Below are 25,345 nucleotides of genomic sequence, written 5' to 3'. Positions count from 1 at the left end.
GAAATTTTAATTTAGTTGCTTTTTTAAGTGTAGCTTTATTTTTATGCTTCCAGTGCTGTGTGTGTCAGGGGATGAGGGTGGAAATTCCATGACTCTAAAACACCAACACTTTATTTTTTATTTTGTAAACTACATATATATATATATATGCGTGTGTGTGTATATATATATTTCTTTATTGATTTCAGAGAGAGGAAGGGAGAGGGAGAGAGGGAGATAGAAACATCAATGATGAGAGAGAGTCATTGATCAGCTACCTCCTGCATGACCCCCCACTGGGGATTGAGTCCTCAACCTGGGCCTGAGCCCTGACTGGGAACCGAACCCCGATCTCCTGGATCCTAGGTCGATGCTCAACCACTGAACCATGCCAGCTGGGGCCAACATTTTATTTTAATTCCTAGTTTAATCTCTATAATGTGTGTGCATATTTTGCATACTTGTAGTCTTTTTCATTACTTAGCCTTAAAATAGGTATATCTTCAGCATCTTATAAAACTATATAGGATTCACTCCTACCAGTTTGCTTAACCATAATTTTTTGCTAGCTGAGTATTTGTGTCATTTTCATTCTGAAGGATTATGAATATGTTCCCTAAAAGAAACGTATTCAGTTCCTGAGTTCCCGTAGCTTGAGTTCAGATGGTGAGGGATACCTGTATGTCTCTCCATTTGTGGAGGTGTTCTTTGTCCTTCAAATATGTTTTGTAACTTCTCCATAAAGATCTTGTTACCTTTATTCCTAAGAACCTTATTTTTGTCTGCTGATTGGGTAACAATTATGGTTTTGCTAAGTAATTATCTGTCTTTTTAAATTTAACCCACTTGGTTAATTTAAGTCTTATTTGGAAAACAAAAACGTAGCCTTATTTAAAATTTCTACTTTCTATAAAAATGAAATTATATTAATAATTATTTTCAGTACATACCATGACTGTTTATATATTTTAGAATTTACTAAGTGCTATTTTTAAATGAAAATATAAAATTACTAAAATTAAATATTTAAAAATATTAGTGTAGGAAAGACCTTTCTAAATATGATATAAAATTGAAAAATTATAAAAGAAAATACTAACACATTTTAACTACATTAAAATAAATGTTTTGTATATGGCAAACAAAAAAGCACCATAAACTATAATAATAAACACATGAGAAACTGGAAAAAATATTTTAAATTCATATAGCTTAGAGAAGGCTAATTTCTTGCTAATTTCTAATATATTCCAGGATATTCGTTATAACATTATTTGTAATAGTAACTTTTGGAGAACACTAAATGTCTCTCAGTTGTAGATAGGTTAAATAAATAATGGCATATCCACAAAATAGACAACTATGCAACTGTTAGGAAGAATAAAGCGGATGTATGTGTATATAAAATAGATTTCCTAGAACAGTCTTCACACAGTCAGCATCCAATATGTATTTGTTGCTAAATGACTGAGTTTTTAAGGGACAAAAGCAACATTTAACATACTTTGTATGCTATTTGTACAAAAAAGAATATATATATATGTGCCTGCATACAAAGAGCTCACTGGAGCGGGGCGATGTACAAAAAACTGGCAAGTTAGCAGGAGATTTAGGTGGATGAGAGATGGAGACATAGTAGGCCCAAAGACATAAGGGCAGGAAATACTTGTAGTACCTTCTGAATTTTGTAATGTGCATTTTTAAACCTTTGAATAATTAATAACATAAAATGCTGTGTTTCCAGGGATGAAAATGAACCTGCCCAGGTAGAAGATTTAAGTGCTGTTAAACCTGATGGCTGGCTTGACAATGAACCGAATTTTATTCCAGATCCCAGAGCTGCAAAGCCTGATGACTGGTAAGCATCCTTCATCTCCAAAGGTCCATTTCATGTTTCTTACTTGCTTTTGCTTTTTGTTGCTAGTGTATATGGCTGGAAGAAGACAATTGAGGTTATTACATTTGCTTTGTTCTAATATCCTAAGGAATGAAGACATGGATGGAGAATGGGAGGCACCTCGTATTTCTAATCCAGCATGTCAGATTGGGTGTGGTGAGTGGAAACCTCCCATGATAGATAACCCAAAATACAAGGGAGAATGGAGACCTCCTATGATAGATAATCCTAATTACCAGGTAATGACCACTTGTTCCATTCCCATTGTAGAGTCAAAATGTTATACTAGTTCTGTTATAGATCTAGTTATAGGTAATGTTACATTCACTTTAGAAAACTGATTTCTAATAGTGTACCTTGGCTATCTTAAGAAGTCAAAGATAGACTCCAACTAATTTATATTTTAAAAGTAAAGCATTCTTTAATTTCCTGGAGAAATTAATTTAAGAACTGGAGATCAGTCATTTTATACTATATTTTCCCTAATAATTAATTGATCATTCTGGAATAAAGTTCTATTTTAGAATTAAATATAAGAAACATGTTCTCATCAAGAGGACTGCTTGTACTTAATTAATGTACTGCTTACTTCCTGGTATTATTAAAATTTGGATTTTTTTCCTAATATGAGTCAGATACCTTTGAATGTACCTAGCTGTTTTTAGTAGAAGCCCATTATGTTATCCATTTAACCCTGTATTTTCATCTGATTATTTATTGACACTTTGTAACATGTATTATACATATGCAGTTACATATTCTAATTGCTCACTTTAGTTTTTCTTCATAGCATTTATTACAAAATATTTTATATACTTTTTTCTTTAATGTCTGCCTCCCTCTTTAGACTTTAAACTCCTCCATAATACAAGAGCCATGTCTGTCACTGTACCCGTAGCTCAGGCATAGTGCCTGGCACAAAATAGATATACATGATGGCAGAGTGAGTCATTGAGTGATCATACTGTCAAACTGATTTGATTTGATTGCATTTAATCGTTTCAGATCTAATGGAACTTTTATATTGGATAATTTTTCTGAGGTTCAACCATGATTGATGCCCATCATGAGTATATGTTAGTTAAAAGGAGTGGCTCTATTTTTGCCAAATAGTGACCTCTCTGATTTGGGCAATTTTAATAACATCTTGTCTTAAAGACTTTACTAAATATAAAAGAGTTGTCTAGCCCTGGCCAGGTGGCTCAGTTGGTTGGAGTGTTATAACCAAAAAGTTGCAGATTCGATTCCCGGTCAGGGCACATGCCTGGGTTGCTGTGTCAGGGGGAGTATAGGAGGGAACCAATTGATATCTACCTCTCTCTCTCTCTCTCTCTCTCTCAAAATCAATGAAAAACGTATACTCGGGTGAGGATTGAAAAAAAAGCACAAACATCTAAAATAGTATCACTTGTGAAATTTAATTACTCAAGTTTCTGAGTGTGATGGATTTTCACTCTGCCCTTTTTTTTTTTTTTGCAGTGTTTAAAGTCAGTATTATTTATAGGAACATTATTTACAAAACAAGAACAAGATTTCATTTCCAGTGAATTACTAATGCATTAATATCGAACTTTTCTTTTTCTCCAGTTAGTATAGATGATTTCATTCAACAGCAACTACTTCTTAAGTAGCACTTATAATGAAATTATTTTATTTGAAAATGTCCTCTAATTATTTTTCTTCCAGGGAATCTGGAGTCCTCGAAAAATTCCTAATCCTGATTATTTTGAAGATGAGCATCCATTTCTTCTGACTTCTTTCTCTGCTCTTGGTTTAGAGCTTTGGTCTATGACCTCTGATATTTACTTTGATAATTTTATTATCTGTTCGGAAAAGGAAGTAGCAGATCGCTGGGCTGCAGATGGTTGGGAAGTGAAAAGAACGATAGCAAATGCTAACGAGGTATGGTACTGAACATGCAGTAATAATAGGACTTGGTCCTGGTTATAGTCATGCAAATTACCCTTTAAAAGGTAAATAAATATGTAATAATTACTAAGTTCCAAAGAAATGTACTTAAATTTATATAGACAGAATATTTAGATTTACTATATTATGATACAACTTCATTTTAAACTATATAATGAACTATGTATGTATATGAAAGTCTTCATTTCATTAAATTACAATAGTTATAATGAGATTATTTTCTGTTTATAGAAATGAGACTACTTAATATTTCTATTTGTAGTCTTTGTCTATAAGTATTTGTCACCTTGTCGATTCCAGGCCTAAGTAGTAGCAAAAATTTCCAGGTTGATTTTATTAATAAGTCCTTTACAAGTACAGAATGAGTTATCAGAGTTGCATACTTCTAAATGAGCCAGGTAATACAGGGCTGGGCAAAAGTAGGTTTACAGTTCATATGGAAAATAATACAATAACAAATAAATATTAGAATAAACTCTGTTTTGCATACTCACAACTGTAAACCTACTTTTGCCCCACCCTGTGTATATCCATAAAGACTAATTGTATTCTGAAATTCAAATTTACGAAAAAAGAAAATTGTCATCATTTTTGCTGGTAGGTTAGTGGTTTCCACCTATGTAGTGACATATCTTTTACTACAAAGTCTCTAACAGCGATGGATGCTAATAATCAAAAGGTTTAAACTTTACAAAGTTTGAGATAGGAAAATGTATTTTTTAGCTTAACAAGTTCACACTCCTTAATATAAAATGCCTAGGTAAAATAAGGTTTTTGAGGTAGGCTGTATTTCCTGATGAAGGTTTGTAAAATCTGAGTTGCATTTTTCATGCTTATTTCCTCTATAGCCTGGTATATTTACACAGTTAATGGCAGCTGCTCAAGAGCATCCCTGGCTTTGGCTCATTTATCTTGTGACAGCAGTGCTTCCAATAGCATTAATTACTTCATTTTGTTGGCCAAGAAAAGTAAAGGTAAATAAAATGAATTTCCTTCAACTTAAAAACACACACCTCTTAGTGTTTTAAGAGTTCTATGAATTGAGGAAGTGGTTCTTAAAAGTAATAAATTTTGTATAATTTTTTATTGTGTATGATGTCAGTTATTGCAAAAAACCTTTTTAGTGCTTTGCAGCCCTGGCCAGGTAGCTCAATTGGTCTGAGTGTCATCCTGATATGCCAAGGTTTCGGGTTTGATCCCTGGTCAGGGCAAATACGAGCATACAAGAATGAACCAATGAGTGCATAAATAAGTGGAACAACAAATGGACTTCTCTCTGTCTCTGTCTCTGTCTCTCTCTCAATCAATAAATGAAAACAGTGCTTTGCTTTTAGTAAAAATAGCTTATGTTAAACTACCACAGAAAAAATATGAAGATGCAGAGTATAAAAAAACTGATATATGTAAACCACAAACAAAGGGAGCACTAGAGCAAAAAGTGAAGGAAGAGAAAGCAGCCCTGGAGAAGCCAGTCGACTTGGAAGAGGAAAAAAAGCAAAGTGATGGCGAAATTCTTGAAAAAGGTATGACAGTGAGAGTGGTTTATAATGGGAACCCTGGGCAAAGCTCATGGAAACAGATTATCTAGTAAACTAGCTACTTGTTTATTGTCAAATTTATACCATCCGAAGCCCCAAGAATGCATGACCATGGCAAAGAGAACTAATCGTCCCTGCATGGGTGTTGTGCCCTGGCAGCCATCACCTTAGTCACAGTTTTTGTCTTCTAGGAAGAAAGATATTTAAGTATTGTTCAGTTGCTTACGAGCCTAGCCACTATGAGTCCCATATGCCACAGCTTTTTACAAGGAGTTTTCTTGACTCCAAGAATGCAGATGAGATGGTGGTGTAGACCACAGCCTCTATACAAGAGAAATAGGTATAAAACAGTTGACTGTAGCCACAACATAACACCAAGTCTTCCAGTGGCTGTTGTTTATCAGATAGCTTATATCAAATAAATGATTTAATCTCCTGAAAGGATTGCTGAATCATACGTCCCCTTCCCACCCTATACTAAACTCCTAAAGATGTTAGAATTAAAGAACTGAAGCTTTTTGGTGGTTCTCCATTGAGACCTCATAATGCACATCTAGGTAGGTGTAAAACTATTGATATTTGCCTGGTGTCCCAAGCCAAGATCCAGATTGAGTCCTTTACAACTTAAATTATGTCTTGAGCACTATTTTTAACTTCAATAAGTTGATGAAATAGTTGATTTAAAAATCATAATCTAAGAAAACACACATACGTATATTTATATATGTATAAGTATATAAGCATATGTACATACATAAACTTACACATATAGATTCTTTGGTTTTTATATTATATACAGACTGATTGTTTAAGAATTCTGATGGAAGAGATTGCTTTTAAACATTTGGAATTTAAATAAACTCCCCTTTTTTGTATTTAATACTTTTCAGTAGCAAAATTCTAATTCATCAAGTCTTTGCCTTTAATAAAATCTGTATTCCAGAAGAAGATGGTGAACCTGAGGAAAAGAGTGAAGAAGAAATAGAAATCATAGAAGGGCGGGAAGAAGGTAGCAAACCAAACAAGTCTGGATCAGAGGATGAGGTGAGCATCTAACAGAAAGTAAGCCGATTTCTGTGTGATCATTAGCCCAAAAAATCAATTCAATATGAGCAGCAATCTGGTTTGTGAAGGGTTTTTTGCCATATTTCTGTTTTCATAGGAGCCTTCATACTGTTTTTTGTGTCCATAAAGAAGGCAAGAAAATACTATAATTTATATCATCTTAATGCCTAATGAAAAAGTATCAAGTAAGCCTGTGGTTTACAAAATATAGAGCTGCATCTATAAAAAATTATTTGACTTTATCATTTGCATATTCTGTTGAAAGGTATAACAGACCATTTGAATATTTAAAAATAATTTTATTGCAGACAATTTTCTTAGCAGTCATTGTATAAACATTCTCACTGACACAATAATTACGTCCCACATTTTGAAATATTTCACTCATTGGGTAGTTGAGTACTATCTGCCTGACATGGTGTTTTTCTCAAACCTTTAGTAAACTAGTTTTCCTGTTAACTTGATAAATCTACCCCTTTTTATATCCTGCCATAGAACTTTCCGGTGCCTTTTTTAAGTCAGTTATTTTGGAATCAGAAACCAGCCAGGGTATAATTCACAACCAGAGCTTCCTTTTCTTCTCTCCAGCATATACCAAAAGCCTATTTATTTCTCCAGCCCTTGAAGAGCTGCATAATCTTGCCCCACAGAGTCACCACTCTCATTAGTTAGATAGGGTGACAGTACAATTTTGCCTGGCCTGTTGCGTATGATGAAATAAACTTTCAATTTTGTCTATTTGAAGATATCTCCCAAATAAACTTGCTTTATTGTTGTTTTCTGAAGCCTATTCAGCACATATACCTGGTTACTGGTTTTAATTGACTTGTGAGGTTTTAAAGGGGTTTGGAGGATTATTATCTAGTATGAATGTCCATATTTAGAGGCAGCTAAGTGAAGATCATTTCTTCCAGAACAGAGTTTTAAACAGTCATTCTTTCACCTGTCATTTTCTAAATAACAATACTTGCAGCCATTCACTTGAATATATGTTCAAGTTACATTTTGCTTCACAAAATATTTTGTGTACCTTAAAAAAATCTTAATCCCATTTTCAAGCTTTTTGTTTTTCTTTATATACATTTGTTAGTGAGCTAAAATATGCCAATTTTTGTATAGTATAACCTTAAGAAATAATTATAACTCTTTTGTATAATATATAACTCCATTATTTTATATTGTTACACAAGTTTAGTTTATGTGTAAATGCTTATTCTAGAAGGATAAGAATTGAAGGAAAGAAAAAACCCAAACCATATATTTGATTTCCCTTTCCTCTCTCCTAATTTATCTCCAAGTACTATATGTCAGAAATTCTGAAAAAGCCTCTGTAAAATCACCTCAGCAATTCATTACTTACAGAAATACTGTGATGACTAGTTGGTGCTTAATATCCCACAATGAAAATATCATAACCTTTCATTAATTGTGACATTGAGAATAAGTTCTCAGTCATAAAAATGAAATCATGAATTGAGTTGTTAGCAGTATTCCTTGTCAGATGCATACTTGATAAGCAGAGCTATTCTAAAAATGTAATTATGCCAAAAGGTGAACAGATTAAAACACCAATTTATATACACATTTTTGGTCAAGTGCATGAAGTAAAGGAATATATATATATATATGAGAGCATTTGATTGATAGAACATGTATTTGAGAGAGTAAGAAATTTATTTACTACTATCTACTAGTTTATATATTGTATTGAAATAAACATTTTCATAATTCTTTTTTTCTAGATGAAGGAAGCAGATGAGAGCACAGGATCTGGAGATGGGCCGGTAAAGTCAGTACGCAAAAGAAGAGTACGGAAGGAGTAAACTGTACTCAAGTATTTTTAAATCCTGAGAGAAATATGGCATCTAAAATCATTGTGCCAGCACTGAACTTCAATCAGTCTGCATAGCCTGTTTCTAATACCTAGTAATGTTGTTCATAATTTCAGACATCCACTGTAGTCTTTTCAGGAAAAAAACTTTGAAGTTACCTGGTCTTTGAATTCAGAATAAAAGTGGCACGTTACATATCAGATTTAAGAGATTAATTAATATCATTAGAAGTTACACAGTTTTAATAGTTTGGAGAGAGTTTTGGTTTGTACAGAGCAAAGTAAAATGCAGCAGCTTCCGTGTTATTGGAAAAATCAGTTATTGGAATTTCCTCTTAAACGGCTCTACTACAATATAACTGGTAGTTCTACAACAAGAATGAGAGAGTGTTCTGTTGTACAGAGCTAAATGCAATAAAGTTTCTATATGGTTATTTAATTCTGTCAACAATTGAAAGTGTTGTGTGTGACCCATATTTACCTATTTTGTGTCAAATTATAGTTATGGTTTGTTCACTTACAGATTCCTTTAAAGAGGTGCTTTGTTGGCAGACAGGTCAACAAAACAGAAATGTCTAAGCGTCATTCACAGAATCACTGGTCAATAGTGCAGCATATTTTACATTAGAAAACAAAGATAATCGGTTCATAAAACAACAGATATTTTCCAGGCTTTTATAATAGTTTACGCCAGAATGGTTTACCCTACTTACACTGCTTATGTGTACACTGCTCTTGAAAATATAATTGAAATATTTTTCTTCTTTAATTTCTATCCTTCTTAATAGGTAAGTTATTATTGGGAGGCTTTAAATTGCTTTTCTGATCATTAAGAAATTCTAATGGCTAATAGATATGTTTTATATTTTTGTCTTGCCGTTTTTCCAGACAAATTTAAATCTAGATTGTCTATTCTCTCATCTAGCTTCAAAGCTACTTCTAAGGTAGATAGCAGCAACAGAAGTTGCAGAACGACATTATAATGGAGCCATATTGTTCCACTTAAAATATTTTAAGAAATTTTTATGTTTGGGTAACAGGTTAGACCCTTTGAAAGGTGATCTAAATCTTTGAGACCACAAAAAACTTTCCTACTATCTAGAGAACTTTATACTAGTTGGATACTATTTTGGACTCCTTCATGGACATACACACCCCATCTTTGGACAAGCACCAAGTTCCCATACAACCCCTTCCCAACAGTATGTTTAGAGTGCAGGCATAAGGAAAACGAGTCTCTAGCTTCTCCTTCTACTAAAGGAAGCCAGACATAGTCTACTTATTTCAGAAAGTGAATTGAAAATGAAAATCTTTATTCCATTGCTGTGTTCTGAACTTGCATAAATTGGTGGTTGCAATCTTAAAACAGAGTTAACCATACTTTGTATTTAATACTAACTGAACACATCTTGCAAGGACCCCCTTTCTTCCTTTGTGTTTGGAATGTCCAAATGAACTAGACACATTGAATGCTTTTAGATGAGAATGTTTCTGAAAGTAAACTACTTCAGGAGATAAATCCTTTATTATGGAAACCTTCTTGTCTGACAGGTATCTTGTATGTAAACATTTTTTTCCTAAAGATTTATTAAAGCTTTTTTTATTTTCTTGGTTGCAGATTCGTTTTAACTTTAACATTTGGTTAAACTCCAAGAGCTTGCAGTGGTAAGATCTGAGCAACCAGTTTTGCCAACGCACTGCTACTCCCGTGGGTGTGCCCTCGGTGGAGGGACCATGATTGACAGGTTTAGCCAAAACTTACTCTCATAAATGCGTGTGCTAGATCCTGCGTGCTAGATCCTGCGTGCTAGATCCTGCAGCGGACAGTCTTCCTTAACCACAGATGGCCTTTCCCTTTCCCACCCTGACTCACTGTAAAATGACTTACATTTTAGCCTTTTCTGTAACAAAGGAGAAAAATGTATTTTGCTTTTATTTTAGTTGGCCTTTTAAGAAACTTTTTAACTTGACAGGCTAAATTTAGTAGCTTCCTTCTTGAATTTTTAAAGATAGTCTTGCTCCCATTGATTATGTCTCTAGGAAGACATGTTAGCAAAATTAGTAGCCTCTCTGAAAACTTGGCATCTGTGCCCCATGCACTTTTTCTGTGAATTAGAACGGTGATCATTAATGTGACTTGGAAGGCATGGTTAAAAATGCCAGAGCCATCTTCAGTTTCTGCTAGCTTGCAACACTCACCTCAGAACCATTAGTTGGGAGAGAAATTTCTATATTATATTATTTATCACTCTATCAAATCTCTTGTTATGGGAGATTAGCCTAACCTAAAGAATACAACCCTGGAAATGCTGGGTCCTTCAAATTCCTTGCTTTTATTTTTAAAATTAATGTATAATATCCTATAACATTTGTTTAATTATTATTCCCCTAAACATCCAGTAACTGCTACTTAAAGAAGATATGCTGCTTACTCTGAGGCTTTGGACAACCCTGGTTACAGCACTACGCCACCCAGTTACTTAGGCAACCAAATCAAAACACAAACAATCTCTGAAACAGCTTTTTATTAAACAGCAAAGCAAAATTGCAACACAGTTTTAAACATTTGTAAGTTAGGTCACAAAAGGGATGCAAACTGTTTTGCAGTATGGTTATATATTCATACAGCTAAAGTCATTCATCGAATTGTACACCAATACAAACATGATTATTCCATGATTAAAAGTAGCCCAAGCCCAAATCTAATAACTATAATCTATAATAATGAATCTCTTTTCCTATTTAACATTTTAACATTACTTCTGATATTAATTTCCTTAGTAAATGGAATCTACAAACTAAATTTTAAAAAATTGTTAAAGACTAAAACTCTGCATACCAAGTAGTTGGGCTTACAGAAAAGTCTGGGAGAAGTAGTGAGATAAAATACTGAGAACATTATCAATTAGTATACATGTAAAACTCTCCCATTTTATTCATGATTCTGTTACTAATACACTCAAAGGATTTTGCAAAAAATTGATCTGCTGGATACTATAAATATACTTTGAGACCAAACTCTTTGTAACTATTCTAGATGTGGTTTACATAGGGTGAGTCAAACTTAATCCACTTTCATACATAGTCCCCAAAAGATCTAATCTGTGCCAGATATAACACAAATCTGGAGTAAAGACATCTGGAGTTGGTTACTTCTGTTTACCAGGTACTTTCTCCATCCTATTTCTATTTTTCCTCAAAATTTTCTATTTTAAACATACAACCAGAGCTCATCTTTTCAGATACCAAGTTATTTTATATAAAAGGAAGTTTTTTTCAACAACAAATTTTCCCAATTTGACAATTCAGCTTCAAGGAAAACAAAAATCTTCATTTTTATAGCCTGTTTTCAATTGATTAAAGGAAAACCAACAATCCTAAGTCCCAGTATTAAATACAGTCATGCACTGCTTAATGACAGGGATACGTTCTGAGAAAAGTGTCATAGGGGAATTGTATTGAGCACACACCAGAGAGTGCACTTACACAATCTAGATAGTATAGCCCACTACGCACTCCTACACTACATGGTGCACCACCCATCGTCTCTTCAGTCTGTCACGGACTGAAACGTCATTATGTGGGCACATGGCTGTTTAACAAATAACAAGCCCTAACTTTTGGTTAAGTTTCAACAGTACATTTCAGGTTACTCTCCTAAATGATTAACTACTAAAATTGTTCTTACAAATGTGAAACCAATTTTTTCTTCAGGAGAAGGGAAATGGGGTGGAAGAAGCAAATGGAGAAGAGGCACAAGATGGTAGACAGGGTACATAAAGCTGTGCATTCAGTACATGATTTTGGTCACTTTTTCACAACATGGTGGTTTTCTTGTATCTCCTACTATATAAGAAAAGACAGTGCTAAACCTATAAATCAAAGCAAATTTGATAAAACATTCATTATCAAGTTTCATAAATATATGCATTTCTAATTAAAAAGTCTCTACAATACATTTTCACGTTTTCATAGACTAACATAATACACAAACTCACGGAAGTCTCTGTTATGCTCTTAATTTTGCCTAGATCTGACATTATCTTCATAAATATTCAATGAAGCCACAAACAAAAGTACTATAACTTCTGGAATCTATCCAAGTTTTAAAGAAAAAAAAATCAGCAGCAATCCATAAGACAGAAAGGACATCAATCCCTTACTTTCTTTTGCTTTTTGTGTCAGTTGTTTGAAAAACACTAGAAGCTGACATGAGATTTTCTATATATTGTCCAAGAACTTGATTTTCTGATTTTAGCTTCAGATTTTCTTCCTTAACTGCATCTACTCTTGCAGAGAGATCTACATTAAAAATAAAAAAGCCATTTTCAATAACATGATGGCAGTGATTCCATATTATAAAATGCTTAAGATTCATCCTTAAGAGAGAGAACATAATCCTTAAATTTTCTATTTTAAAATTCAGATTAGATTAGAAGTTAAGGTAAACAAAGCAAACTGAGTGCAAATAGTGAAAATTCCGAAAATGAGATTTCACAGTAGACTAAATGTTATTCTTTGTAAACAGCATTTATGTTGACTAATTCTTAAAATGGTTATTTTTCAAAAATATATATGGAATTTGTTTTTAAAATGTGGATTTGGGTTCATGTCTTACCAACATAAAACCATACTGTCTTCACTAGAAATGTTTTAAGAAAATGGGGTAGGTGAACACAACTGAATTCATGTACTGGATATAGAAAGTCGGTTTCCAATTGAACATTTTGTATTAACATAACCTCCATTCATTCATTTAACAACTAAGTATTGGGTGCCCTCTAGAGCCAGGTACTCCTGTGCCAGAGGCAACAGTAACAAAAAAGAAAGGTCTCTGCCCTCAGAGCTTACATTTTAATGTGCATTTAGGGGGCTCCAAGTGGGGGTCAAGAGAAAAAGCAAGAAGAGTAAGGGTCACAGGAATCAAAAGAGAAGTTGCCCTTTTATACAGTATAGTCAGGGACAGCTATTTTGACTAAGGAAATTTGACCACAAACTTAAAAGTGGGGGAATGAGCCTAAATAACTGGAAAAGCAGATGGGAACAGCTACTGCTAAGATCCTGAGTAGAAGCATACAGAAAGAACAGCTGGGGGGTGGGGGTGGGAGGGGCAGAGAATCTGAGGTAGAATGTATGAGGCCTTGTGTGTTACATGTGGCTCTAAATGGTAAAAGGGAAGTAATAGACTGCAGAGAGTAACTTGGATTTTATTAACTGTGACATGGGAAGCCACTGGAGTGACATGATCTCACTCTGGTGTCAAAAAACAAAAACAAAAAACTCAACCTCTTAATTTTATTAAAAACCAAAAGATATGTCAGTGTTAGTATTAATTTTATGAAAGGCATTTAGAAAACGAAAAAACTCAGACGAATCTCTGGGGCTAATATTACTACTTTTAGTACAAGTGGACTTAGTAACACAACATTACTTTATTAAAAGGGGCTCTCAGGTACTAAAAGGCATTATGTTAGAACTTAAAGAGAGAAGCTTAAGGATACTTACTGAAGCATATCTATTCTTTAAAATCACCAAAGCTACAGGCAGGGGCAGGGGTGGGGTTGGAGGGGGTACTAATGAAATGGACTTGAAACTTTTTAAAACTGTGCACATAACAGAATTTAGCAACACAAAGGCTTACAATTTCAATTATTGATGTTATTCAAGAAAACTATAAAATGCAAGCTAACCTTCAAGTGTGTGTTGGAGTTCCAACACTTGATTAATAAGTCGTGTTTTTTCTTCCAGTTCCACCTGATTTTCAGCATCAACTGCTGTAATAAAAGATCCAAATTTACTATTAACATTAGGTACCATTTGTGTAATGTTAGCACTTAAAGATCTGCAAAATGTTTTATATTTATTATCTAACTTGACTTATACAAGAGCCCTAAAAGTAAAAAGTTCTATCCCCACACTGCAGATAAGGACACCAAGGTAAAGATAAAATGTTTTGCCAATATCTCACAATTTAGGAGCACAAGCTGCCTTAAATCCTTTCCAGAACTAGAAGGAATGTAAATAGCCAAACCCCAAACTCTAAATATTCTTCTCTGTTCTTTCCATTGCTTAATAAAGCAAAAGCATCCACAAAACCAGGAACATACAAAAGGAAAATAAAGAACATACCATCCATGTCAGCATTCATCATCTTGGGTAACAAACTTTTGGACTTTGGGTACAAAATCCTTGGTAACTGGTCTGCAATAAGAAAAAGGAACATAGATACAGAGAGAAATAAAATTTAAGCTTGTTTTTCAAGAGAAACTTATGTGACCCAGTAGGACCCTTTCACATCCTTTACTGTCTCTAAGAATGAACACCCAATGGGTAAGTAAGCAAAGGATATATACAAATAATTTACAAAGAGAAGTAAAGAGAAAATGATGAGTTTCTTGGTTATCAAAGAAATACATAATAAAACACAACTGTACATTTATTAATTTTTAAAAGATAATGATCAGCCCTGCCAGTGTGGCTCAATGGTTAGAGTGTTGTCCTGTGCACTGAAGGGTTGATGGTTCCATTCCCAGTCGGGGCACATCCCCAGGTTTGGGTTTGAACCCCGGTTGCAGCACTTAAGGGAGGAAACCAATCGATGTTTCTCACATAGATGTCTCTTCCTCTCTCTCCCCCTTCCTCTCTCTCTAGAATCACTGGGGGAAGGGGGAGATGATGCTCAATGCTAGCAGTTATGGAAAAACTATTAAAATAATGTCACTGTGCATTAATATACTAAATGTTTCACAGATACTAATTCATCAAATCCAAGGGAGGACACTGCAACTTACAGATGTGGACACTGTAGCAATTACTTGAACCTAGGTTTAACAAAAAGCCCCCTTTTCCATTATGCAATGGAAAAAACTTTAACCCCAATCTAAGTTTGCCAAACATTTTGCAATTCTTGATGTCAAATTCCTTCGATATTTCTACTAACTAAGCAACTGAAGATAAATTTCAACCCCTTCAAGCTGCATCAGTTGTCAACATGGTTTTTTTGTTTGGGTCTGTTCAAGTTCTGACTTGTTCTGGTTACATAAATCCACAAATTAAGGAATTGTTGGGCCAAACGAGGATCTGAACAGGAGCCATTTCCCCAGAAAACGGCTCTCTCCGCCGAGCTTAACGAGCACAGGCACAGAGCTGTGGGTCCTCGGGGCACAGCCCGTCCTCAGCATCGCTACGTCATAGTACCGGAACCAATACATCGTACAACAAAAGCCCTGCCTCTCCGGAATGTATCCCCTTTCTCGGTTCCCATCGTAACCCCCCAAAACTTGTTCAGAAGGACCCTTGAGAGAAGCCCACGGAGATACTAACCCGGGAGCTGCTTTCAACGCCCGGAAGGGGGTGGCCAGCCCTCCCTGCGCCGCTCGCTTGCCCCCTGCCCGCCTCGGCCTCCGCTCCCCCAGCCCCCGGGCTTGGCAGAGCAGCCGCGGCCAAAGCCACGCGTGCCGGGTCCCCTCGCACCCAAACGCCCCTCCCGCAGCCCCGTTTCAGGGCGGAGGTGCTGGACAGCGGCCTTCGACTCGGGAGCGGCGGGGAGAAGGCGGCAGGATGTCCGCGTCAGGGACCGAGGGCGACCCACCCCAAAGGAACCTCGGAGCCCAACAATGAGAAGGTGAGAAAAAGAGGCTGCGCAGGGAGCCGGGTCTCAGCCGCCCACCAGGCGCCCAGGCCCGAGGCCGCTCCCCCGGGCCCCCGCTGCGCCGGGCCCACTCCAGCCCGCCCCGGCCTCTGGGCCCTCGGCGGCACCGAGGCCGCAACTCCAGTCGCCCGGGGCCGGGCCCCCCGCGGCCCTGGACCGCCCTCACCTGCGGCCTGAGGCTCAGGGAGGGACAGGTATCTGAAGGATGCTTCAGGCCCGGACACTTGAAGCAACTGACACCGGCAGCCCCTCCCTCTCCACCCAAAGAGCGTGCGCGGAGCCGGGAGTCCCGCCCCATCCCGCCAATCACCACACAAGAAGGAACACATGCGTATTAGCTGCCCGGCGCCCCAATCGTCTTCTCTCCCCAGCTCCCGGATCCACCTTTTGCCTTAACAAAAGGACATTGGCATCCAATCAGAATTGAGGTCGTTGTGGGCGGGTCCTGGAAGGGCAACAGCCAATGAGAGCACAGAAGAGAAGTTAAACGTGAGAAAGCGGATCGCGGCGCCGCGTCGCTCCGGGCTCGGCGGGAGCCTGAAGCTTGAGGTCACAAATCCAGCCTGGAAAATTCTGGCCGCCGTCAGAGGGAGGCTGGCGGAGAGAAATCCCTGGCGCGAGAGAAATGCAAATGTAAGAAAGGAGCATTTGTGGACATAACAGATAAAGAAAGCCAATGCGGTTCCGTGACCCCTCAATTCTGAAAGCAGACTTTCCATATATTTTTTTTATTTCTGAAGTGGGAAAGCCCCTAACCGTACCTCTAGTAGATTGTTCCTCTCCGCAACCCCTCCGAATACGTAGTGCACCTGACCACTTAATAATATTTTAGAGTTGAGAAAATACCTTGGTATATCGCGCTTCCTCTCGCCGTGTTGCATGTTGATCCTCACAACCACCCACAGGAAAACTGCAGCTCGGGAGCAAATAAATGTCTCGCTCAGGGTCGTGCACGCCTTGTGACATGCTGTGTGCCAGGCCAATACCATTCATGGATACCTAGCCCTCGGCAGGGAGCAGGTCGCGTTTGTTTTCAGTATTTGCTGAGTACGAGGTAGTAATCCGTCCTCTTGACTGTCACGTTCTCCTGGGTGACAGGGCTGAGCCTCATGACCCCGTTTCTTGGCTTTTTGCTTCGGGTACAGTTTCCCTTAGTCCTTTTAAGGACTCTCTAAAAATATGTGTTTTTAAAGTGTACATTTTGGTAGTGTGAAGTATATTCACATTGTTCTTCAATTACCAGAATTATTTTCCTTTTGCAAAACTGAAACTGTACCCATTAAACAAACAGCAGTTCCCCGCTTAGCTCTCCCGCAGCGCCCGGTAACCACCATTCTCTCTATGAAGGCGATATTTAAGGTACTGCGTGTAAGTGGAATCACTTGGTATTTGTCTTTTTGTGACTCATTTATTTCACTTAGCATAACTTATTCAAGTTTCATCCGTGTTGTAGCATGTGTCAGGATTTCCTTCCTTTTTAGGGCTGAATAATTTTCTATCGTAGGTATGTATGTTGTTTATCCATTCATCTGTCAGTGCACACTTGGGTTGCTTCCACCTTTTAAATATTATGAATGCTATGAACATGGTGTATGCAAATATCTCTTTGAGAGCCCACCTCTGATTCTTTCAGGTATATATCCAGAAGAGTAGTTACTGGATCATGTGGTAATTATTTTAAAAACGTGGTATTGACACAAGAATAGAGTACCTGTACCTGTAAGCTGGTATACAATAGAGGTGTCTTATAAGGGATATGTGTCGGTGAGGTTGTAGGAAAGACCTACTCATTATTGTTGGGAGTGTAAATGGTACAATAACTTTAATTGGCTTTGGAAAAGAAAAAATATGGTAGTTCTAGTTAAATTGGCTATTCAAATAAAAATATGAAATTAAATCCTGATCTCACACTACAAATAAAACTAAATTCCAAGTGAAGTGAATGTAAAATGTGGAAAACAAAACTAAACTTTTAGAAAATAGGTATCTTGAGGACATCACCATAGGGGAGAATTTGCTAAACCAGCCAAAAGAGTTGCCGTTCATTAAGGAAAATATTTTAAACTTGCATTATTTTATAAACACAAGAGCTAAAAGGTTTAAAACCCAAAGAGAAGACATTTTTAATCAAGTTAAAAACAAACCACAAGCTGGAAGACTCTGAAAATATAGAGAACTCTGACAATTCAAGATTAAAAAAAAAAATCAAATAACATAAATAGGCAACTGAAAGAAGAGTAAAATGAATGGCCAGGAAGATTTTTATTAATGTTTACCTTTGTGAGCAATCATGGAAATTCATATTAAAACAAGATAAAAGGGTCGGTTTATTAAGATGCAAAATCCTAATAGTGCTATAAAATAGCATTGAAGCAAAAACTGATAGAACTGAAATAAGAAACTAACCCATGAGTGTGGTTGGAGAGCTCATCACTCCCCTCTCTGTAATTTGTAAATGAGCATACAGAAAATCAGTAAAGATACAGAACGCAGATCCCAAACTTGGCTGCATATTAGAACCACCTGGGAATCTCTTAATAATTTCAAAGAACAGGCTACACCCCAACAGAGCTAAAACCAATCATATTGAAAAACTATGAAATAAAAAAACCAACAACAATGAAACCAAAATGTGGTTCTTTTAAAGGAACAATAAAATTAAGAGCTCTGAGTAGATGTATCTTTGTAAAAAATGAGAGAAAACATCATAAATTACAGATAGCAAGAATGAAAAAGAAGACATCACTATAGATCCTATAGACATTAAAAGGCTAATAGAATATTATGAACAACCTTATGCCAATAAATTTGATAATTTAGGTGAAATGGACAAAGCCCTTGAAAGAAGTACAAAAGCTCACTCAAGAAGAATAGATATGAATAACTAGCTCTATATCTATAAAATGCCATTACTAGGTTAACCTTCCCACAAATACTCCACATCCCAATGAATTCACTGGTAATTTCTTCCAAATGTTTCGAGAAATTATATCAATTCTATACAAACTTCCAGAAAATAAAATAGGAAAGAACACTTTTCAACTCATTTTATGAGAACAGCATTACCCGAATACCAAACAAACAAACAAACAAAAAACATTAAAAGAAATACAATTGAATACAGATACAAACATCCTTAACAAATTATTAGGATACAATTATCAGGATACAATACAATACAACAATTGCTCCTAGACATAATGCCTGGACAATTGTGTTTCTGGCCCCATGAGTTTCACTTCTCTCAATGATTATGATCTAAAACTGATTCTATGGGGAAGGCTAGGGGGTGGAGCGGATGCAAGGTGGAGGGAATCAATGGGGGTAAAAAAGGGGGACATCTGCAATACTTTCAACAATAAAGATAAATTTTAATATAAATAAAATAAAATAAATCTTATTCTAAAATTCATATAGGAAAGCAAACACTCTAGAATAGCCCAAACAATTTTGTAAAAGAACCACAAAGTTAGAGAACTTATACTACCTTATGTCAAATCTCATTAGAAAGTTAAAGCAATGAAATAAATGGAGTATTGATACAAAGATAGATACATATAAAAATGAAACAATAGAATCTAGGAATGAACTCACACATAATATGATCAATTGATTTTCACAATGGTATCAAGGATTTTTTTTTTTTTTTTTTCAACAAATGGTGCTGGAAAAACTGGATATTGTATTGGGGAAAAAATGAACCTCAACGCCTACCTTATAGCATTTGCGAAAATGTTAATTCAAAATGGATCATAGACTGAAACATAAAAGCTAAAACTATAAATCTTCTAGAATAAGACAGAGAAGAAAATCTTTGTCCCTTTAGAATTGGCAAAATGTGACAAAGTTCTCAAAAAACAATAACTATGACAGAAAAAAATTATTAATTAAATTTTATAAAAATTAAAAAATTCTGCTCTTTGAAAGAAACCATTGGGGAAATGAAGAGGTAATCTATGGACTGGGATAATGTATACACCATCTAATAAGGGGCTTGAATTAAGACTATCTAAGAACGTTTTCAATCAGTAGTAGGAAAGCATCACAGTAAAATTACAGAACACTAGGCAGCAATAAAAAGGGACAACTGCTAATATGAATGAATCTGAACTATGTTATGCTGAGTGAAAATAGACAAGAAATGTACAGACTGTATGATTTTATTAATATAAAATTTTAGAGCAAGCAACACTTATCTATTGTCATGGAAGTCAGATCAGTGGTTGCCTGGGCTGGAAGATGAGTGGGGGGTTGACCGTGAAGGGGTATGGGGGAACTTTCTGGTGTAATGGAAATGCTCTATAATATGATTGAAGTAGTTACACAGTATATACTATTGTCAAAAGTCATCCGCTATAACTTAAAATGCATGTATTTGATTATATATTAGATTTCTTCAATAAAACTGATGTTTTTAAATTAGAAAAGACTATCCAGGATTTCTTTAGGGTTTGAAATATGCTAGGCATGTTACATGTGTTATTTTACTCAGTCTTCAAATGATCCAATGATCTAGGTATTATCAATCCCATTTTATAGATGAGAAAATCAAGACCCAAAGAATGTCTTGTCTAATATGATATAGCTAGTGATAGGCTGAATTCAAACCTATATTTTTATCTGTAAAATGAGTATCAAAATACCTACTTTATTGAATTGTTATTAGGATTGTTAAACTTAAGTAAAAATAAAGCACTGCAAAGACTTTCCAAATTGAAATGACTTTGGAACCACAGCCCTAAGAAGATGGGTTGGAACTTGCAGCCTCAGCCTAACCAACTCCAGTTTCTACTAAAACAAAAATATCAACATTCTTTATAGGACTGAAACAAGACCCAGAGGCTTGTTTAACAGTCAAAATATCCAGGATCCAATCCACAGTTACTCAGTTTATGAAAAACCATAAAAGTCTCAACTCACGTGAAAATAACAATCAATAGATACCAACACTAAAATAGCACAAATGTTGAAATTATCTGGAAAATATTTTGCAGCTATTAAGAAATACTTGAACAAATGATAACGAAAAATCCTGAAACAGAAGTTATAATTGAAAGTATAAGCAACATAATAGAAGCTATAAATAACAACCAAATGGAAATCTTATGTCTGAAAAATAAAATAATTGAAATTAAAAACTGCCTGCAAAGACTCAATGGCAGGATGGAGATGAAAGCGGGAAGAGCAAACTTGAGGATGCCTCAGTAGAACTCATCCAATCTGAGCAACAGAGAGAAAAATCATTGGGGAACAAACACCCCAAAACCTCGGGAATGAGAGACCACAAAAAAGATCTAGCATCTGTGTCATCAGAGTTCCAGAAAGAAAGGAAAGAGAGTATGGGACTGAGATACAGGGGTGGGCAAACGTACATTCACAGTTGCGAGTACGTGAAACGTTTTATTCCTTTGAGTTAACAAAGCTATTACCATAATCATAACCTGCATGTCTTTTTCCATATGAACAACTGTAAATGTCCTTCTGCCCACCCCTGCACATTTGAAGAAATTATGGCTCTCCAGGTTTGGGGAAATACAATTTCACAAGGGGAGGGGGAGATAGGAAATGTCTAAAAGGCGCCGTGGGTGGGGTGTAAAGAAGAAGACTTTTGAGAGACTTTGATCTGGACGCTGAGCACCAACATCACCAACATCACAAAGAGAACCCCCGATAGTGCGGCACTTTCTGAAGGAAGAAGGTTGCACCACCATCTATGAAATAGTCTTGCCGGGGGGAAAAACAAAAAAGGAAAAAACCCTGCAACCTGACCCGGTCAAACCCCAAACCCCCAAAGTGGTACCCTTACACAAAACCCAGAGGGCTGAGATATATATTAAATCTACCTCCTGGATAAAATTAGCAAAATCTGGCTATGGGACAAAACAACAAGACGAAAACAACAAAAAACAAAGACCTTTCCTTTAACAAAAAGAAAATAATTTGCACGGCCCGGGGGGGGGGGGGGGGAGAGAATGGAAAGAAAACCTGTAGGTTAAAAGATTCTTAAAAACACATACGTCTTTTAAACAGACAAGAAACCTATGGTTTTTGTTCGGTGCATCCTTGGATTATAAAATCCATTTAAAGGATGCAAGAAAATAATTGCTATAAAGTAGAATAGGGATATATTAGCACATTCACCTTTTTAAAACTCCCAAAACCAAACATGTATCTTGCTAGATCATTTAAACTTTAAAGAAAGTCTAAGACAAACTATCTAAGAAAGATAACATACAAAAAGATAATCATAATTAGAGAGCAATAGAACATTGGCAAAATGCTGCAAATTGGATAAAATGGTGTTGCTGATACTTAAGATCTGCCCTTGAAATAACAAAAAAAGAACAGTAAGTGAATATAAAAAGGGAGTTGAAATTATTTTTGGCAAACTAGTCATGAAGGGAGCATTCATTAAACTATATATTTATTTTATACAGCGTTCCATATTTGTATTATATTTTTTCAATAAAAACTGGTTTAAAAATAGGCACTAAAAGCTTTCTGTTTTTGAATTAGGAAAACGTACAAGTTCAAATAGAAACCACTGAAAATGCATAGAAATAAATTATTATGATGAACATTCATGTGATCTTGGAATATGCCTATGTTAATGTCAAACCATCTAAATAAAAGCAGAAATTTAAAATATTTTTCAGAGAGAATGGGGAACTCCAAACTAAAAACTGTTGTTACAAAGCAATGAGTTATGTGAGGAAGAAATGATAATAACAAAATAGGGAACTTCCAGAGCATTTTGATCTTGCAGTCTGCCATGCTCTCATCATGCTTATAAAAACTTTGAACTTGTCTTAATTAGAGGGCTCTAAACATACTGTGGATATTTTAAAGTGAAATATGCTAAATGGATGCATTTTGATAAACTTTCAAGTGCAACCAGGTGTGTTCCCTGATACTTTAAGCTCATCAATTTGCAAAATGTGTTTCATCTCATTCCTAAATAAGAACTCACATTTTCCTTTTTACTTATTTTTTTCCCTTGAAAGGTTACTGAATTCATTGGAGAGTGAGTGTGTTCCCGAATTTGGTGAGTGAAGAATATATTCTGCTTGCTGAAACTTGATTTCAAAACTACACTTAATAGTATACCATACTGCTACTGGGTACTTTTCTCAGGATTATGATCTCCTGGTAATAAGCAATAGTTGGCTAATTTATCAGTTATTTTAATTTGTTCAGTAAATAAAATTGAATTACCAGTGTATTTTTAGAGTTTCTCAAATGAGAATTCAGAAGGACATTAAGACCTCCATGGAATCAAGCTTTGAACTTTGTGTGACAAAAATGAAAATAATTAGGAATGATTATACAGTCTTGATGCTGATTTTCCTCTAGACAAAGTCTTATCTAATCAGTGCTTCCCAAACTGTATGCCTCTGATTGTACAAGATGAGCTTTTAAAAATAGTTACAATAGTTACATATTTTATTGTAATAAAATATATGAATGCAACTACTCTCAACTTGTAGATACTGTTGCCTAGAACAAAGCCAAGTTCAAAAATGATATTAATCAAATGGCTAATTTAATGTGGCAAAAATTTTGACATTGGTATGCAAATGACTGGTTTGGGAAACCCTGATCTATCAAAAGTGTGACAAGCATTGGTTTGAAAATGAGGAAACCTGGGTTCCAATTCTGACTCCATGCATATTTGTTCACTCAATTCTTTGTATGTTTGTTAGTTAGAAAATTTATTTTAGTCTTTATTATGAGCTAGTGTAGAGTATCCAAATATTTGAAATTGACCATAAGCCTGTGGAGAATGAATCACTTTACTGTAGACCCTTGTTTCCTCAAATGAGGGATTGGAATAGAGTTCATTCTGCTTCTCTAATATTGTACAAAATAACACTGAGGAATTTATCAAGTAACAACACCAATGAGTTACATTTGGCGGATCCCCATATGTAAGAGTGAGCCTTGGATGTCTGGCTGTTTTTCACCATCGCGCCCTCAGCAGCAGGCCTGCCATGGTTCTGGAAGCTCTCCTGAGGGAGTTATCTTTGAGCCACTCCATTCCAGCTCCTATGATTTTGGGTTTCTCTGATTCTCTATATATGAATCTGCCATTATCAATCATTTCAGCTGGCTACATCTTCCACGAAATTATTCTAAAGTAATCTGCTTTAAAATCAAGACTAATCATTGGGCTCTCAGAGCATAAAGAGGGTTCTGTTTTAATAAGACAAAGCGATTCTTTGAAGGGCACAGGAGCTCATTACGGTGATAACTAATATTCCATGAAAGAATGCACATGAGTTGCTAGCAAGGCTCTAAAATGCTGGCTGCTCATGGCCTTTCTTACTTTCAGTACACAAGCATAGTCCTCAAAGTTTTCTGTTTCCCTGGTAACCACTTATACTAAAAATAATCAGCTTGGGAGAATTCTTCTGTCAGGCTGTGTCAGGACCTGAGGTTTTGCACTACTTACTAGGTAGGAAGTTAGCCCACTAGGATTTCATAAATGCCTGATTCTTTAAATTCCTTGGGGCACCAACTGATCTTCATTCACGTAGCCTCATTGCCAAGTACATGTATGCACCTAAATATTGGTCGAATGAATGGATGTTCTGTTCGGGGTCCTCCCTTTTTCTATCTCATAGAAAGCAGACATGTCTGAGCTGCGTTAGAGGATCACACCGGATTTCCACGGTGTCTTTTCACTTCAGAGCTCACAGTACTGTCTATCAAATCATTTTACTGCCTCTCGTCACATCCCAGTGAGTAGTTTTCCCCATGGTTACAGTCGTGGCTCTTCACCCTTCCAGAGCACCAGGCACATGCGGAACATCACCTAGAGTGACCACTCATGTTACCTCATAACACGTCTGACAACTGTCAGGAGATATTCAGAACAAACTGAAAGATGCCCCGAATACCATTTAAGGGCACTGGGAACTGCTTAAGGACTTTGTCACCTGTATGCCTCGTCTTTGAGATGGTACACTGCTGACCTCTAGTGGCAAAATTGATTCAAAATAAGTTTTCTAATACTATGGGGAAGAAAGATTTTGAGAGGCATGTGAAAATACCAGGGCCAAGGTGAGGGACACACAACAAAACTCCATCACTGCCTTTCGTGGCCTTAGTGATGCATGCAAAAAGTTGTCTTGGAAAAATAAGGTGTAGAAAGCGGCAAGTTTAGTTATAGGACACACAAGGCACAGAGGGAAGGCAGCAGGAGAGACAGGACATACACTGCGAATGCCACCCTTCAGCGCAGTCACATCTTATTTTAATTTTATTTTGACTTGGAAACAATCTCAGCTACACCAAGTACACCAAGAAGGATTCTTCTCTTTTTCCTGAATAATTTGAGAGTTAGTTGCCAAAATATTTCTCAATACATTGGCAAGAATATCACAGAAGTGATGCTGTCCTCTGGTTGCACCCTGTCAGTGGAACATAATCTCTGTGTATCTCTTCACTAGTGA

At 36.1% G+C, this 25,345-nt stretch overlaps 2 protein-coding genes and 1 long non-coding RNA gene across 5 annotated transcripts in view; 2 read left to right on the top strand and 1 right to left on the bottom strand.

Moving 5' to 3' along the window:
* Positions 1 to 8,423, top strand: part of CLGN (calmegin) — a 28,196-nt gene extending 19,773 nt beyond the window's left edge. For both annotated transcript variants that reach the window (XM_081136983.1, XM_081136984.1), the window contains exons 9-15: positions 1,724 to 1,837; positions 1,965 to 2,115; positions 3,563 to 3,778; positions 4,654 to 4,779; positions 5,169 to 5,328; positions 6,287 to 6,387; positions 8,151 to 8,423. In XM_081136983.1, coding sequence (XP_080993109.1) covers positions 1,724 to 1,837; positions 1,965 to 2,115; positions 3,563 to 3,778; positions 4,654 to 4,779; positions 5,169 to 5,328; positions 6,287 to 6,387; positions 8,151 to 8,231 — 949 coding nt within the window. In that variant the 3' untranslated portion in view covers positions 8,232 to 8,423. The remainder of the gene's footprint in view (positions 1 to 1,723; positions 1,838 to 1,964; positions 2,116 to 3,562; positions 3,779 to 4,653; positions 4,780 to 5,168; positions 5,329 to 6,286; positions 6,388 to 8,150) is intronic.
* Positions 8,424 to 10,747: 2,324 nt separating this feature from the next.
* Positions 10,748 to 16,156, bottom strand: SCOC (short coiled-coil protein). Its single transcript, XM_081136982.1, has 4 exons — positions 16,057 to 16,156; positions 14,369 to 14,440; positions 13,930 to 14,013; positions 10,748 to 12,541 (listed from the first exon to the last, which is right to left on the bottom strand). The coding sequence occupies exons 2-4, from the start codon at positions 14,388 to 14,390 to the stop codon at positions 12,399 to 12,401; spliced, it is 249 nt and encodes an 82-aa protein (XP_080993108.1). The 5' UTR covers positions 14,391 to 14,440; positions 16,057 to 16,156; the 3' UTR covers positions 10,748 to 12,398.
* Positions 16,157 to 16,355: 199 nt separating this feature from the next.
* LOC308557038 overlaps positions 16,356 to 25,345 on the top strand; it is a 79,788-nt gene continuing 70,798 nt past the window's right edge. For both annotated transcript variants that reach the window (XR_013998782.1, XR_013998783.1), the window contains exons 1-2: positions 16,356 to 16,523; positions 22,895 to 22,935. This is a non-coding gene — a long non-coding RNA (uncharacterized lncRNA). The remainder of the gene's footprint in view (positions 16,524 to 22,894; positions 22,936 to 25,345) is intronic.

This window comes from Miniopterus schreibersii (genome assembly GCF_964146895.1).
Source record: "Miniopterus schreibersii genome assembly, chromosome: 4".
Lineage (NCBI taxonomy): Eukaryota > Metazoa > Chordata > Mammalia > Chiroptera > Miniopteridae > Miniopterus > Miniopterus schreibersii.
The sequence above is the reverse complement of the archived record's forward strand: the minus strand, read 5'-3'. Positions and strand labels throughout refer to the sequence as shown.

Coding starts and splice junctions, on each gene's coding strand:
- SCOC (XM_081136982.1), bottom strand. CDS start 14,390: ATGATGAATGCTGACATGGATG. Junction 14,014..14,368: donor GATGAATGCTGACATGGATG/GTATGTTCTTTA, acceptor CTTTTATTACAG/CAGTTGATGCTGAAAATCAG. Junction 12,542..13,929: donor ACTCCAACACACACTTGAAG/GTTAGCTTGCAT, acceptor TTTTTAATGTAG/ATCTCTCTGCAAGAGTAGAT.